This window comes from Colletes latitarsis, chromosome 2 (genome assembly GCF_051014445.1).
Source record: "Colletes latitarsis isolate SP2378_abdomen chromosome 2, iyColLati1, whole genome shotgun sequence".
NCBI classification, from domain to species: Eukaryota; Metazoa; Arthropoda; class Insecta; order Hymenoptera; family Colletidae; genus Colletes; species Colletes latitarsis.
This window is the reverse complement of record NC_135135.1, coordinates 27,221,448-27,234,270: the sequence shown is the minus strand read 5'-3', so window position 1 is coordinate 27,234,270 and position 12,823 is coordinate 27,221,448. Positions and strand designations below refer to the sequence as shown.

Below are 12,823 nucleotides of genomic sequence, written 5' to 3'. Positions count from 1 at the left end.
CATTTCCAGCGAAGACGATCGACGCGCGATCTTTCGATATTATTCACTAGAGCGGCGACTTTTAGCCCGTGGTCCATGGACCCCTAGCGGACCGTAACTAAATTTCCGAGGACCCATGAATTTGCACATACTCTCGAGACGAAATTAGTATCGTACCCAGAACATGCTATCGAAAAATAAAAAGCAGACTTCCTTGTATAATTGTCCGTATTTTATGTAGTTTTTTTTTTACGCGAAATAACAGGGCACGATATTGTAAATAAAATAAACGCAGTCGCTGGGGTGTATAAATATCCATGATTTTGGAATCGATGGAATGGTATTCATAAAAAATAGTTACAAACGTTACGAGGTTTATTTCTTACAACTATGAAGTAGACGATACAAAATCACAATCGCGTTCACATAACGAACATTGTTTTGTGTCCACGATCAACTACAATACTGCAATTGAATTGTTTGCAATAGTAGAGGTAAAGTGTTTACCGTCTATCTGAATAAAAATCGATTCTCAAGCGACGTTTCCATTTCGTTCCTCTTCGCAGGATCGATGTACGGGTAAATGCTATCGAAATTCTTTTTTTTTTTCTCGCCGAGCCCTATGTTCGATATTGGTTAACGTTTTCGTTATATTCGGTGTCTGAACGTTTAACAATTCGTAGAAAAAAAATGTTCTAAATAGGCAACAATCGTAGACGGATAACGGAACTTTTAAAATGCACATTTCAATGCAAGCGTACCTCGCGAAACAAGAACGTTGCAACATTTAATCACAGACATTCGAAAACTGATTAATCATCACAAATTTTTGTAAACATTTTCAGTTACCTGCCATTTCTGCAATACCTTTTCACGCTATATACCTCTCCTCTACAGTTCTTCGTGCTTCTCGACACTTTCTTCCGCGCTCTCCTCTTTGAACATCTCTAAAAATGTACAAAAATAAAATCAATTATCGTCATGTCAAACAACGCATTGTCGTCTAGTGCTATACCGTGCTCTTCCTTCTCCGTTTGCCTATTTTCCACTTTCTGTTGCAGAGCCTTTATTTCATCATCGTACCCTACCCATTCTGGTAATATACGCACGGCTGCTTGTAGTTTAGCTTCCTTGGTCATTGGATTATTGCACTATCGTTCGAAAATAATCAACTTTAAAGGGTGTTTCAGAAATACATGTAAATAGGAGCTGAAATCCATATGCTAAAATAACTAAATAAATGCCACACTGTCGGACTCTTATCAGGTTAATTTAGGATATAGATTCAGCTCCCTGAAAACTCGTGATTATTAGCAGTGTTAGGTTCTTCGCTGTATGCATTTGTATTTACCAAATCTATGGTTTTAGCATATTTCTTAGATGCATCGTCGCACCAAGTTTCACACCACAACCACTCCTGAGGCAATGTTTTTATCGCCACTTGGTGGATCATGTTATTAGGCAGATCCTGAAACGATTGTATTCTTATTAGCTCTTGCATTATTGTTCGATACGAGTACCGCTATTAGTCGCACGGACCTGATCGAGATTCGACAAACTGTTGGGATCTTGACTCAGTGCTTGATACTGCCCCCTCAACCTGTCGCCAGCCGCGATGCGACGGAATCGTTTCAAGTCTACCACGTATAAGGCGCTGATGTGATAAGCACGACCTTGCAAATGATTTCGCCAATAGCCTTGCTTCCAGAACCTAAATCCGTCCATTTCCCTCCTGCTGTCGCAGAACGGCGTGTACGCGTACGGTGCTGCCCCCAAGTCCATCGTCGCCAGTTCCTTCAAATCTGCTCTGACCACCTAAAACCAACGTTCTTAGTTTCTCGCAGTGATGAATATTTTTTAATTCCATACCAAAAATCGTATTTATCGTACCTGATCGGCGTCGACGAATATTATTTTCTTAACGTTCAAAGGGAAAAGTACATCTAGAAATAGTATTTTATAACCCCAAATCGTTCTCTGTTTCTCGGTTTGTTGATGGAGCCAGCGAGGCCATTTGTATTGCACTAACTCGTACTCGAAACCATACTCCTTCGCCATGTGCGGCAAAAAGTCCTGATAAAACGTTCATCTTTTAAAATATTTCTACCGCGTACGTTACGCTCGAATATATTGCCGCTTACTTTCAACGTTGGCGAGAGATAGTTTTTCAAGAACCAGAATTTTACGGGACTCTTCGTGTGCTTTATAACGCTCAGCATCATAATCTTCAGGAATCTTTCGTACAGATGGCCGGACGCCAGAGAAAAGATGTTTAGCTTCTCGTCCTGATCGTCGCCATCGTCTGTTTTCGCGAACGTCCTGCTTTTCCCCAAAAAATTAATCAGAATCTAACAAGTACGAACGTAAAAATCGTACGACAGAAATTTCGCGAAAGATTACATTTTTGGTCATTACACATAACCTCGAATACCTATCCACTTTCGAGAAAAAAATTCGAGGTGTGAAATTTTTCGAGGGAAAAAAAAATTTCAAATCGTTTTGGAAAAATTATTTTCTGTTGCGGGGGTCAATTACAATCATTTTTGGTCATTAGACATACCCCCGAAATTCTACGCACTTTCGAGAAAAAAATTCCTTACCGAAAATCTAATTTGGCGCCTAAATTTTTCGACGAAAACAAAAAATTTCAAATCGTTTTGGAAAAATTATTTTCTGTTGCGGGGGTCAATTACGATCATTTTTGGTCAATAGACATATCCCCAAAATCCTACCCACTTTCTAGAAAAAAATTCGAGAAGGTGTAAAATTTTTCGACGGAAAAAAAAATTTCAAATCGTTTTGGAAAAATTATTTTCTGTTGCGGGGGTCAATTACAATCATTTTTGGTCATTAGACATACCCCCGAAATCCTACGCACTTTCGAGAAAAAAATTCCTTACCGAAAATCTAATTTGGCGCCTAAATTTTTCGACGAAAACAAAAAATTTCAAATCGTTTTGGAAAAATTATTTTCTGTTGCGGGGGTCAATCACGATCATTTTTGGTCAACAGACATATCGCAAAAATCCTACCCACTTTCTAGAAAAAAATTCGAGAAGGTGTGAAATTTTTCGACGGAAAAAAAAACTTTCAAATCGTTTTGGAAAAATTATTTTCCGTTGCGGGGGTCAATTACAATCATTTTTGGTCATTACACATACACCCGAAATCCTACGCATTTTCGAGAAAAAAATTCCTTACCAAAAATCTAATTTGGCGCCTAAATTTTTCGACGAAGAAAAAAAGTTTCAAATCGTTTTGGAAAAATTATTTTCTGTTGCGGGGGTCAATTACGATCATTTTTGGCCATTAGACATACCCCCAAAATCCTACCCACTTTCTAGAAAAAAATTAGAGAAGGTGTGAAATTTTTCGACGGAAAAAAAAACTTTCAAATCGTTTTGGAAAAATTATTTTCGGTTGCGAGGGTCAATTACAATCATTTTTGGTCATTAGACATACCCCCGAAATCCTACGCACTTTCGAGAAAAAAATTCCTTACCGAAAATCTAATTTGGCGCCTAAATTTTTCGACAAAAAAAAAATTTCAAATCGTTTTCGAAAAATTATTTTTGGTTGGGGGGCTCAATTACAATAATTTTTGGTGAATAGATATATCTCCAAAATCCTGCGCATTTTCGAGAAAAAAAATTCAGAACGAGCGGAATTTTAAATGTTAATAACTTTTTAACGAAGCCTCCATCAACAAATTGGTATTCTTGATTTTCGTCTTATTTTGGCCTCTAGAATCCCCCATTAAAATTTTTCACATGGGTGGCCAAACACCTTGTATTGTGCATTTATCTTTTGGCGAACAAAGTATCCTGCGTGGCAAGATTTTTGCAGGAATTGGCGAAGAAATTTGCGAGAAAAATGTAGACACTGCTGCATTCGAAAAATGGACCAAGGACCGGTAGAAAAATTGTTAAAAGACCAAAATTGGAAACTCAAAAACGTGCTAGGTGCTGTTACTGTACAGGCAGTAATAAGAGATATTCAAATGCGCTTCTTGTAGAAGACATGTATGTAATAATCATTCGTTGCAAAATTGGATTGTTATATGTAATACGTGCAGTTATATAAATTACAAATAAATTTGACGTTATATTATTATCTTTTCCTGCCTCTACAAAACGCAAACGTGTATGTCACAGTTTGCAAAGAAGAGGAAAACGAATATTGCGTACCTTGAAATAGAATTCCACAAGCTCGAGCTTTTCTCGTCTTCGGACAAGAGGTCCACTTCAGCCTTGTCCGGCTTCTTGGACACTTTGACCTGTAACACGTGGCTCTTCAGCGAACTTATAACGACTTTCACGTCGTTGCCATTTTGTATGACATCTTGTCCACCGACGGTGGTAAAATCGTATATTTCCGCTGATCGTCCCTGTCGAAGGCGTAACACCCATTCGCCCGGGTTTGCTTTCAGTTGAAAATATCCCAAGTTTGCCATCACAATGGTGTCCACCATTAACGGCTGGCTCTCCGTTCCCAAAGTAAACTGTAGTCCTCGCGGTGGATTTCCAATAACCGCTTCGAAACAATGGCCTTCGAGTAGCAAATGCTCCAATTCGAATTCGCTGGAAATATAAACGCGTGGTATCACCTACGAATACAGATTATCTACGCTACCCTGTGAGGAACTACGTACCTGTGCACCCCCATCGCGACATTGTCCAATTTAATATTATCTAAATCGTAAACGCTTCTAACTACTTCTACCAACCAATTCTCTGGCGCATGAATGTATTGCGTCAAAAGAGACGATGTTGGTAACTTTGTAAATTTGGCCATAGCACCGTTAATGTGCCCATCGGCAGAGAATTGTAACTGAGGCTCGAACACGAACCGATAAAAACTGAAATAATGCAAACACAATGAATAAGTGGAGCATTCAAATAGTTGTGAAGTCAAACGTTAAAAGTACCATTATTAAAACATGCGTTACCTTTTCAACGGCATGTCGCTGTTCTTCTCTACGCAGTTCAGGAATACTTTAATGTTGCAGTTGAAGGATTGTTGTAACGTTCTCAAAATCGGGCCCAATTTTTGAGCACCGCGAGACACAGGATCTACGATAGCGATCAGATTGAACACCACTTCGTCGGGGTTCGCTGCTGGAATCTTCACGGCACTAAACATTGGAGCAATTACAAAACGAATCGTTAACGTTCAGCCATATGATTTCGTACTGCTTATAGAACTCACCTGTAGTCATCACCGTGAAAAGGAACATCGAATCGACTACGTGTCTGAGGGTGCGATACTAACAACGATGTGATTTTCATGATCATGTCGTCCGTGATTTCGTTCTTCTCTGTAACGAAAAGTAATCGCAATAACAATATGATCGTTGACACGAAGTACTGTTCACATAAATCAGTTTGCATACCGTATTCATCATCCTCCAGTAGCTGTCCTTTTATTAGCTTCTTAAACAATTTGTCACCGTAACTATTGTGACTAAACCTCTCCAACAACGAGAAATCTTCGCTTGTAAATTCTTCGTCGACGTCTAGGGGACCGATTAACCTTCCGTTGCATACGATTGCTCTAGTTCCTTTCTCCAAATTCAATACCGTTTTAACGTACAACCGATGGATAGACAATTCGTCGACTTGCTTCTTCAAGCTTTCTCTTACGGCTTCTTCCTAGATTTTACATTGGTTCATTCGTCGGAACGTTTATTATCATTTTGAAAAAGTACAAATTGCACCTCACCTCTATCTCAAACTTGCCGTCAGCAATAACGCCAGCAACATCTTCTTGGATCACTTTCCGAACGAAACGCAAGACCTTGTCTATGGGCAAACCGTCCAAAGCAGCTAATACTATCTGATTTATGTCGGTCGTGGAATCGTCATTTGGTCCGGACGGCGAATTAATAATCACGGAAAGCCTAACGTCAGCGTTCGATTCCTAAATTACGAATCACTCGTGAAACACGTTTATCTTCAAATTCAATAAAATACTTGCTCTCTTGTTCGCTTACTATGTACTCGAGGGCCTCGCGTAGCAGTTGCCTGCCTGTTGGGTCGTTCAAATTTGTCACCACCCAAAAGGTATACAAATGGTGTACGTTCGTACGACGCTGTACGTACACGTAACGCATTCTGTTCATCAGCCACGTTGTTAAATCTTGCGGGCTCCATTTGGTGTAATTTTCGTCCTTGGGTAGAGTACCGATTAAATTCAACCACGTGTACTTCTCTGCTTTTAATATTCGCACGTTTAAACTACGATATAAAACCGAAAATGTATAAATTATTACTGACTCAGGGATGGGGAACCGTTTGACGTTGAAAAGTCCATTCAAAATAAACGTACTTCGTAGAAAGAATATACATTATTGACCAATTAACTCAAAAGACATTATGTGATCTTTAGGTCGAAGGTTCCTCATCCCTGTTATACAGGGTGTTCGGCCACCCCTGGGGGAAATTTTAATGGGGGATTCTAGAGACTAAAATAAGACGAAAATGAATAATACCAATTTGTCGATCGAGGCTTCGTTAAAAAGTTATTAACGTTTATAATTGCGCCTGTAGATAGGCAACCTGCGCACAGCTGCGTGCGCGCGATACTGGTTCTCACTCAGCATGAGAAACTCTACTTAGTGACGCATCAACAGCCTCACAGTTTTCTGAGTGGGAACCACTATCACGCATGCGCAGCTGTTCGCAGATCGCCGTTCTACAAGCGGAACTTTAAACGTTAATAACTTTTTAACGAAGCCTCGATCGACAAATTGGTATTCTTCATTTTCGTCTTATTTTGGTCTCCAGAATCTCCCATTAAAATTTTTCCCAGGTGTGGCTGAATACCTTGTAGGTATTACATATGTTATAATAAATAAAAGAAATCGTACCGTGGCATCACGTTCGGCTGATTCATAATATAATCGACCACATCGTCTCCGTCGGACATCTCGCCGCGGTACACTGCTTTCTGTAACGCGGGCGTTTGCGTCATAATGGTAGATACAACTGCTTCTTCGAGCGCAGCGGCATTCAATTGGTCGGATGATAAAGGTACCCCGTTCATCAAAGCTTGCGGAAATTTCTTAAAGCCAGTTCGTTTCACGAAATCGCTAGCTAGATGGCGTCCTACGTCGTACTCGGACTCTTCGCCGAGAATGTAATTAATATTAGCCGACGAATCTTGGACCTTTAAAGCTTTTTTCACATCGTCTACGGTAGCTCCATCCGGGCCAATGTAATTTCCTAACTAAAAAAAGAGACAACGACACGTTTTTCTACTATAATACACTAATTTGTCGTTACGAATATCAAGTAGTAATGAATCGAATACCACAGGGCCTTACGTCTATCAAAAACTGTAAGGCGTGTTCCGATCCTTTGATCTCCGCAAAATAATGGTACACATTGTTCACCGCGATACTGGCATCCGTTAGACCGGTTATTGAAGTGTCGTAATTTGTTACGAAAACAAAACCGACGCGTAGCGGTGCAGCATGGAAATACAAGGATTGCGCCAAAGTGATTAACGGCGTGGATTCTTTGCTCAGGGGATCGATAATCAATACCTGTCGAAAGAAGGAATATCAAAAAACGAATACACGCTCTACGATTGTTTACGAGCATAGACAGGTGTATACGAACTAAATTGTACAAATTTCTTCGAATATTTCTAAGCAATCCGGGCAGAAAAGTTGGCCTTAATAATTCTGTTAACGACGGCGACCACCGTGAATAAGTCACATCCTGTTCGATATCATTCAGCCAAATTATAGCAGAGTCTCTTATATCTATCGCGAACTCTTGCTTATCCATATTGGTGGACAAATCCAACGCCAACAATTTGCTCATCTTTGAATTACTAAATCCTACGAACGAAACGTTATAATTCTTCTCCGTTTCTGGAGATTATTCTCAATATAGCTGTACGTACCGATATTACGGAGAGACTCCATTACTTTGAACTCGCTTCTCAGCGATTCAAGAAGACCGAGTACATCTACAGCCTCCAAATCGAAAAACAGCCCATTAACGAAGAGTGCAGTGTCTGTGGGTTGTATATTTAAACTCGCGGCAAATATCATTTGATTAAGTTTCATTTCCTTCTTCATATCGCTATTTACTTTTGTTCTGATCAAAAATTTCGCCTAAACAATCCAGAAACAAATGTTTAAAAAAAATCAGAGCTGACCAGATTTAAAATGAAATAAATGAAGCCACGCAAATACAAAAGCATATGCGTATCGATACTGTATGTAAAGGTGTATTTACTTGCATCGGGAAGTTTTGCGAGATATCGATCAAAACGTTTATAGCGTCGTTCGTAGGAGAATTCATAATTCTCTCAGCTGCCTGGTGGCTTAATTCTTGGAACTGCCATACTTTTAACGCTCCGATTTCATGGCTACTTTCGAGCAAATGAGTCTGCAGCTTATCTAGTTCTGCATGCTTATCGGGATACAAATTTCTGAAAAAGTACTTGCTACAATATCTGGCTTGAAACGTGTTAATATTAAGATGTAACGTAACTAGCGTAACTTACTTTAAAGTCACAAAATTGATTCCATCTATTTCTTCCATACTATCGCTGTAAGTTTCGGAATCTTTATCAGCATTATCTTTAATGTCTGAATCGTCCGTTGCTTTGTATTCTGTAGACTTCATTTGTAATTCTACGCCGTATCCTGACAAACGTACATGTTTCTCTGATCTGTCCTGTAAATTGTAGACAAAGCAAACATTTTAATATTAGGAACATGTTCTTTGATTATGAATTACGTATTATTAAATACCTACGATACCTTTAAATAATGTCGCAAAATATAATTGATCCCCCGGGTTTCTGAAAGTTCTTTTAATTTATTATGGAAATCAGAAAATTTCGGTGTTCCAATTTGACCATATAATATGATAACATTTTCAGACTGTTGAGATACACGGTAACGATGATCTACGCTATAAGTATCGGGATTTAACCAAGTTTCCTGTAAAATAAACAAATACTCAAACACTCAGGAATTACATGTGTAATGTAACAAAGTTTATATATTACTCACTTGGTTGACTAAATTTTCCAATTCTTCTAAAGAACAAGTAAATTCTCCGCCAACGTCTACTATGTTGTAACAATCAAGGCTAGAAATGTTTTTGTTCTCTGCCATTTGAGTAAACATTTCCACTCGTGCTGAATAAATACGCAATGACAAACCTAATTTGAGCAATGCTACTTCGGAAGGAGATAAATACTCCTCGGCAAATGTAATAATGGCATTATAGTTATCTCTTTCTGTAAAAGGAAAAAACTGTATAAAATAACTGCAATTAAATAACAATATCGCGTTAGATTGGACTTACCATTTCCAAAATTGTAATCGGCAAAGGTGTCTATAAATTTCCAAAAATAATTTGAATTTTCGTCGCTTAAATACTCGGCTGCCTCGAGTGCTAAAGGCGTTTCTTTCCATTTTGCATCTATTAGGGTCGTCACGTACTTATTAACCCTTTTATCTGCTTCGAGATTTGTTACACACAAGAGTAGTAAAGGAAAAAGTGCAGTTAACCACATCTGTAAATAACATAACGATTATTAATAACGTTGTCGTAAATATAAATGAAAATACAAGAACTACATAATGAACTTAATGTTTTCGTGAGAGTACCGTCGCGTTTTAGTAGCTTTAAATCGGAAATATCAACAGATTTTTTCGACGATCGAAAGTTATCTGAACCCACTATCTAATTAAACGAAAAATCCTTTAAATCCGTGTGTCGTAGATAACAATTTACTTAACAATAATGCCGACTGTTTCATTATTTTCCTTAAAACAATTCGAAGTTACACGGACCGCTTTTCATAACAACATCAAACTGTCGAATGAAACGAGAGATGTTACCGTCGATAAAAACGAATAGAAATGGTGTTAGCAGTGCATAGTTATGAATTTCAATAACACGTGAAATGGACTTATTCTAAATAAGTTACATACCTCTAATTTTGCGATAGAAATTATATCAAAGAAGAAAAATACGATAGCCAATCCATGCAGCACACGTGCCGGCAAATACCACACTGGTGGAACTCTTCACGAACACGACTCTAAGCTAAGAAGTTACGCATGTATGCATAATATGTATACATCATAATCACCATTCGTGCAATCATACATTCACAAATTTCGTGTGACACGTATATCCTCCATACGTGACCAACCAAATTACACGAAACTACGTACTACATATTCAAGCGTTAGATCGCCTACGAATGGTAATTTTCATAATTTTAACGACACGTTTTAAGGAACGTATCGCCTACAAATTCTCATCCAGAATTACCAACGCGTTTAGGAATGAATTTCATAAAATTTCTTAGCATCTATATATCATTGGACTTAAAAAAGGAGTATGTTCTCTATTACACGATGTTTACTGTTTGTTTGAACAATGAAAAATAAGCGAATGCTGAGATTTTGTTGTCTACAATGGAACGTTTTCGAGTTACGACTTATTCTAAAAGTAATGTGACAAAGAGTGTACGTATCGTACAAAGTATCGTCCTTTTATGAGAAGAAGGCACAGCGTGTTTACATCCCCACTCCTGTTGCAGTCCGCTGATTGGTTGTCACCGATCTTCGTCACAGATTTCGACCAATGCCTGTGAGTCAGTGGACTGGAGTGGGGATATAAACACGCTGTGCCTTCTTCTCATGGAAGGACGATAGGTGTTCGAAACTTGTGTGCACCCACGTATTAAGCAACGAGATAGATATTCGATACATTTAATACTGATTGTGTATCGAGAGAAACAAACTTTTATATCATGACTATAATAGACTATATGCACACTTTATCCGACAATCCTTATTTCGGAGCTGGCTTTGGTCTCTTTGGGTTAGGAGCGGGAGCAGCTATATTGCGAAAAGGGATGCAAGCGGGAATGATATTCTTCAGGTATAACTCGTATGGAAATTATACTGCATTTGGACTTTCCATGGCATCACTAAAATGTTTAAAACTTTTTGCGAACGCAGGCGACATTATATGATCACTTTGGAGGTACCTTGTCGCGACAAAAGTTACCAATGGCTTTTGCAATGGATCACACAAAAGGGCGCGAAAAAAACGCAGCATCTGTCTGTTGAAACAAGTTTCGAGGAAAGAGAAACAGGTCACATAAAAACTAGATATGATTTCATACCAAGTATTGGAACTCATTTCTTTAGGTTAGAAATAACTGTACTTATTGCTCAGATACTTCAGCTAACAATGACAAGTATGAGACAGTTGTGCAATTATCCAAAGATCGTAATAATCGTTTAAGAGAAATGACCAGACAGTATGTGTGAATGATGTAAATTTTTAATTTGTTTAATCGGTTTAACAGATACAAAGGGAATTGGATAAGAGTGGAACGAACCAGGGAACAGCAAACCTTGGATATACAAATGGGTATACCATTTGAAACTGTACAGCTCACTGCATTTGGAAGAGACAGAAATATATATTTTAATATCTTGGAAGAAGGTAAAATTTTAAAACTTATGTGCAAGTACAACAGATGTGTGATAAATTAGTAAGAGTAATAATGTATTTTCATTTATAGCTAGGCAAATGGCTTTGAAAGAGCACGAAGGCAAAACAATAATGTACGTTGCAATGGGAAGCGAGTGGAGACAGTTTGGACACCCTAAGAAACGAAGACCATTAGAATCAGTTGTTTTAGACACTGGTATCGCGGAGAAAATAATAAGCGATTGTCGTGAATTTATAGAAAATCCATCGTGGTATAGCGATCGTGGTATGTAAACGGTCATCTAAAAGGAATGATTAGAACAAAGAGGGATGAATATGTTCGTTAATTTACGTAGGAATTCCGTATCGACGCGGATATTTGTTACACGGCCCTCCGGGTTGCGGGAAATCGTCATTCATTACCGCATTAGCTGGCGAATTAGAACGCGGTATATGCGTTTTAAATCTATCGGAACGAGGTTTGACGGATGATAGATTAAATCATTTATTGGCTGTAGCTCCTCAACAAACTATCATACTCTTGGAAGATATTGATGCAGCATTTATCAGTAGAGCAGAGAGCAAAGAAGGTATACTCGCAAATTCCGAGCGAGTACGCGGATCAATTGCATTGCCAATTTAAATATATTTTATTACAGTTAAATCTGCATACGACGGTTTGAACAGAGTGACATTTAGTGGTTTGTTAAATTGTCTGGACGGTGTTGCTTCCACCGAAGCAAGAATTCTGTTTATGACAACTAATTACTTAGAAAGATTGGATCCCGCATTAGTTAGGCCAGGTAGAGTAGATGTGAAAGAATATATAGGTATGTATATGAAATTAAATGTTAAATTTGAACTCGATTCATATTGAATACGAATGATATTCGATTGATCGTATATTTCATTTCAGGCTGGTGCAGCATGAAACAAGTGGAGCAAATGTTTTTGAGATTCTATAAAAGCACTGACATCGAAGCGGAAGAATACGCTAGACAATTTGCGGAGAATGTTATGTCTCAAAAAAGAAACGTCAGCCCGGCACAAATTCAAGGATTCTTCATGTTCCATAAGAATAATCCCGATGATGTAATGAAAAATGTTTCGCATATATGGGAGCTTACCTGATAGGATTAGACATAGAGATTAGCATTGTAACGAAATGTGTATAAAGGCAGAGAAGAATAAAATGACAAAGGTACTGTAGATCCTTTAGGTTCTCGTATTTATATTAATTACGTAATCGGCATATTTGCCGATTCAGCTTCTGACATCTGAAATTTCTACAAATACAAACTTAATAGAAATGTGATAAAAATTTCTCACTTTTACACGATTTATTCCGATTATTGCGT

General features: G+C 38.2%; 2 protein-coding genes across 2 annotated transcripts; one reads left to right on the top strand and one right to left on the bottom strand.

Annotated features, from left to right (window-relative positions):
- Positions 1 to 300: 300 nt before the first annotated feature.
- Uggt (UDP-glucose-glycoprotein glucosyltransferase) lies at positions 301 to 10,184 on the bottom strand. Its single transcript, XM_076783892.1, has 23 exons — positions 9,944 to 10,184; positions 9,312 to 9,522; positions 9,014 to 9,243; positions 8,759 to 8,941; positions 8,500 to 8,672; positions 8,229 to 8,424; positions 7,891 to 8,104; positions 7,602 to 7,825; positions 7,304 to 7,525; positions 6,848 to 7,206; positions 5,972 to 6,215; positions 5,701 to 5,898; positions 5,372 to 5,630; positions 5,188 to 5,296; positions 4,928 to 5,113; positions 4,631 to 4,837; positions 4,167 to 4,559; positions 2,121 to 2,298; positions 1,870 to 2,052; positions 1,519 to 1,794; positions 1,331 to 1,447; positions 995 to 1,130; positions 301 to 926 (listed from the first exon to the last, which is right to left on the bottom strand). The coding sequence occupies exons 2-23, from the start codon at positions 9,520 to 9,522 to the stop codon at positions 871 to 873; spliced, it is 4,554 nt and encodes a 1,517-aa protein (XP_076640007.1). The 5' UTR covers positions 9,944 to 10,184; the 3' UTR covers positions 301 to 870.
- Positions 10,185 to 10,610: 426 nt separating this feature from the next.
- On the top strand, positions 10,611 to 12,596 carry Bcs1 (mitochondrial chaperone BCS1). The gene is made up of 7 exons (XM_076783897.1): positions 10,611 to 10,904; positions 10,985 to 11,176; positions 11,338 to 11,477; positions 11,557 to 11,751; positions 11,822 to 12,055; positions 12,125 to 12,295; positions 12,382 to 12,596. Exons 1-7 carry the CDS (start codon positions 10,774 to 10,776, stop codon positions 12,594 to 12,596), a joined length of 1,278 nt encoding a protein of 425 aa, XP_076640012.1. The 5' UTR covers positions 10,611 to 10,773.
- The last annotated feature ends 227 nt before the right edge of the window (positions 12,597 to 12,823 follow it).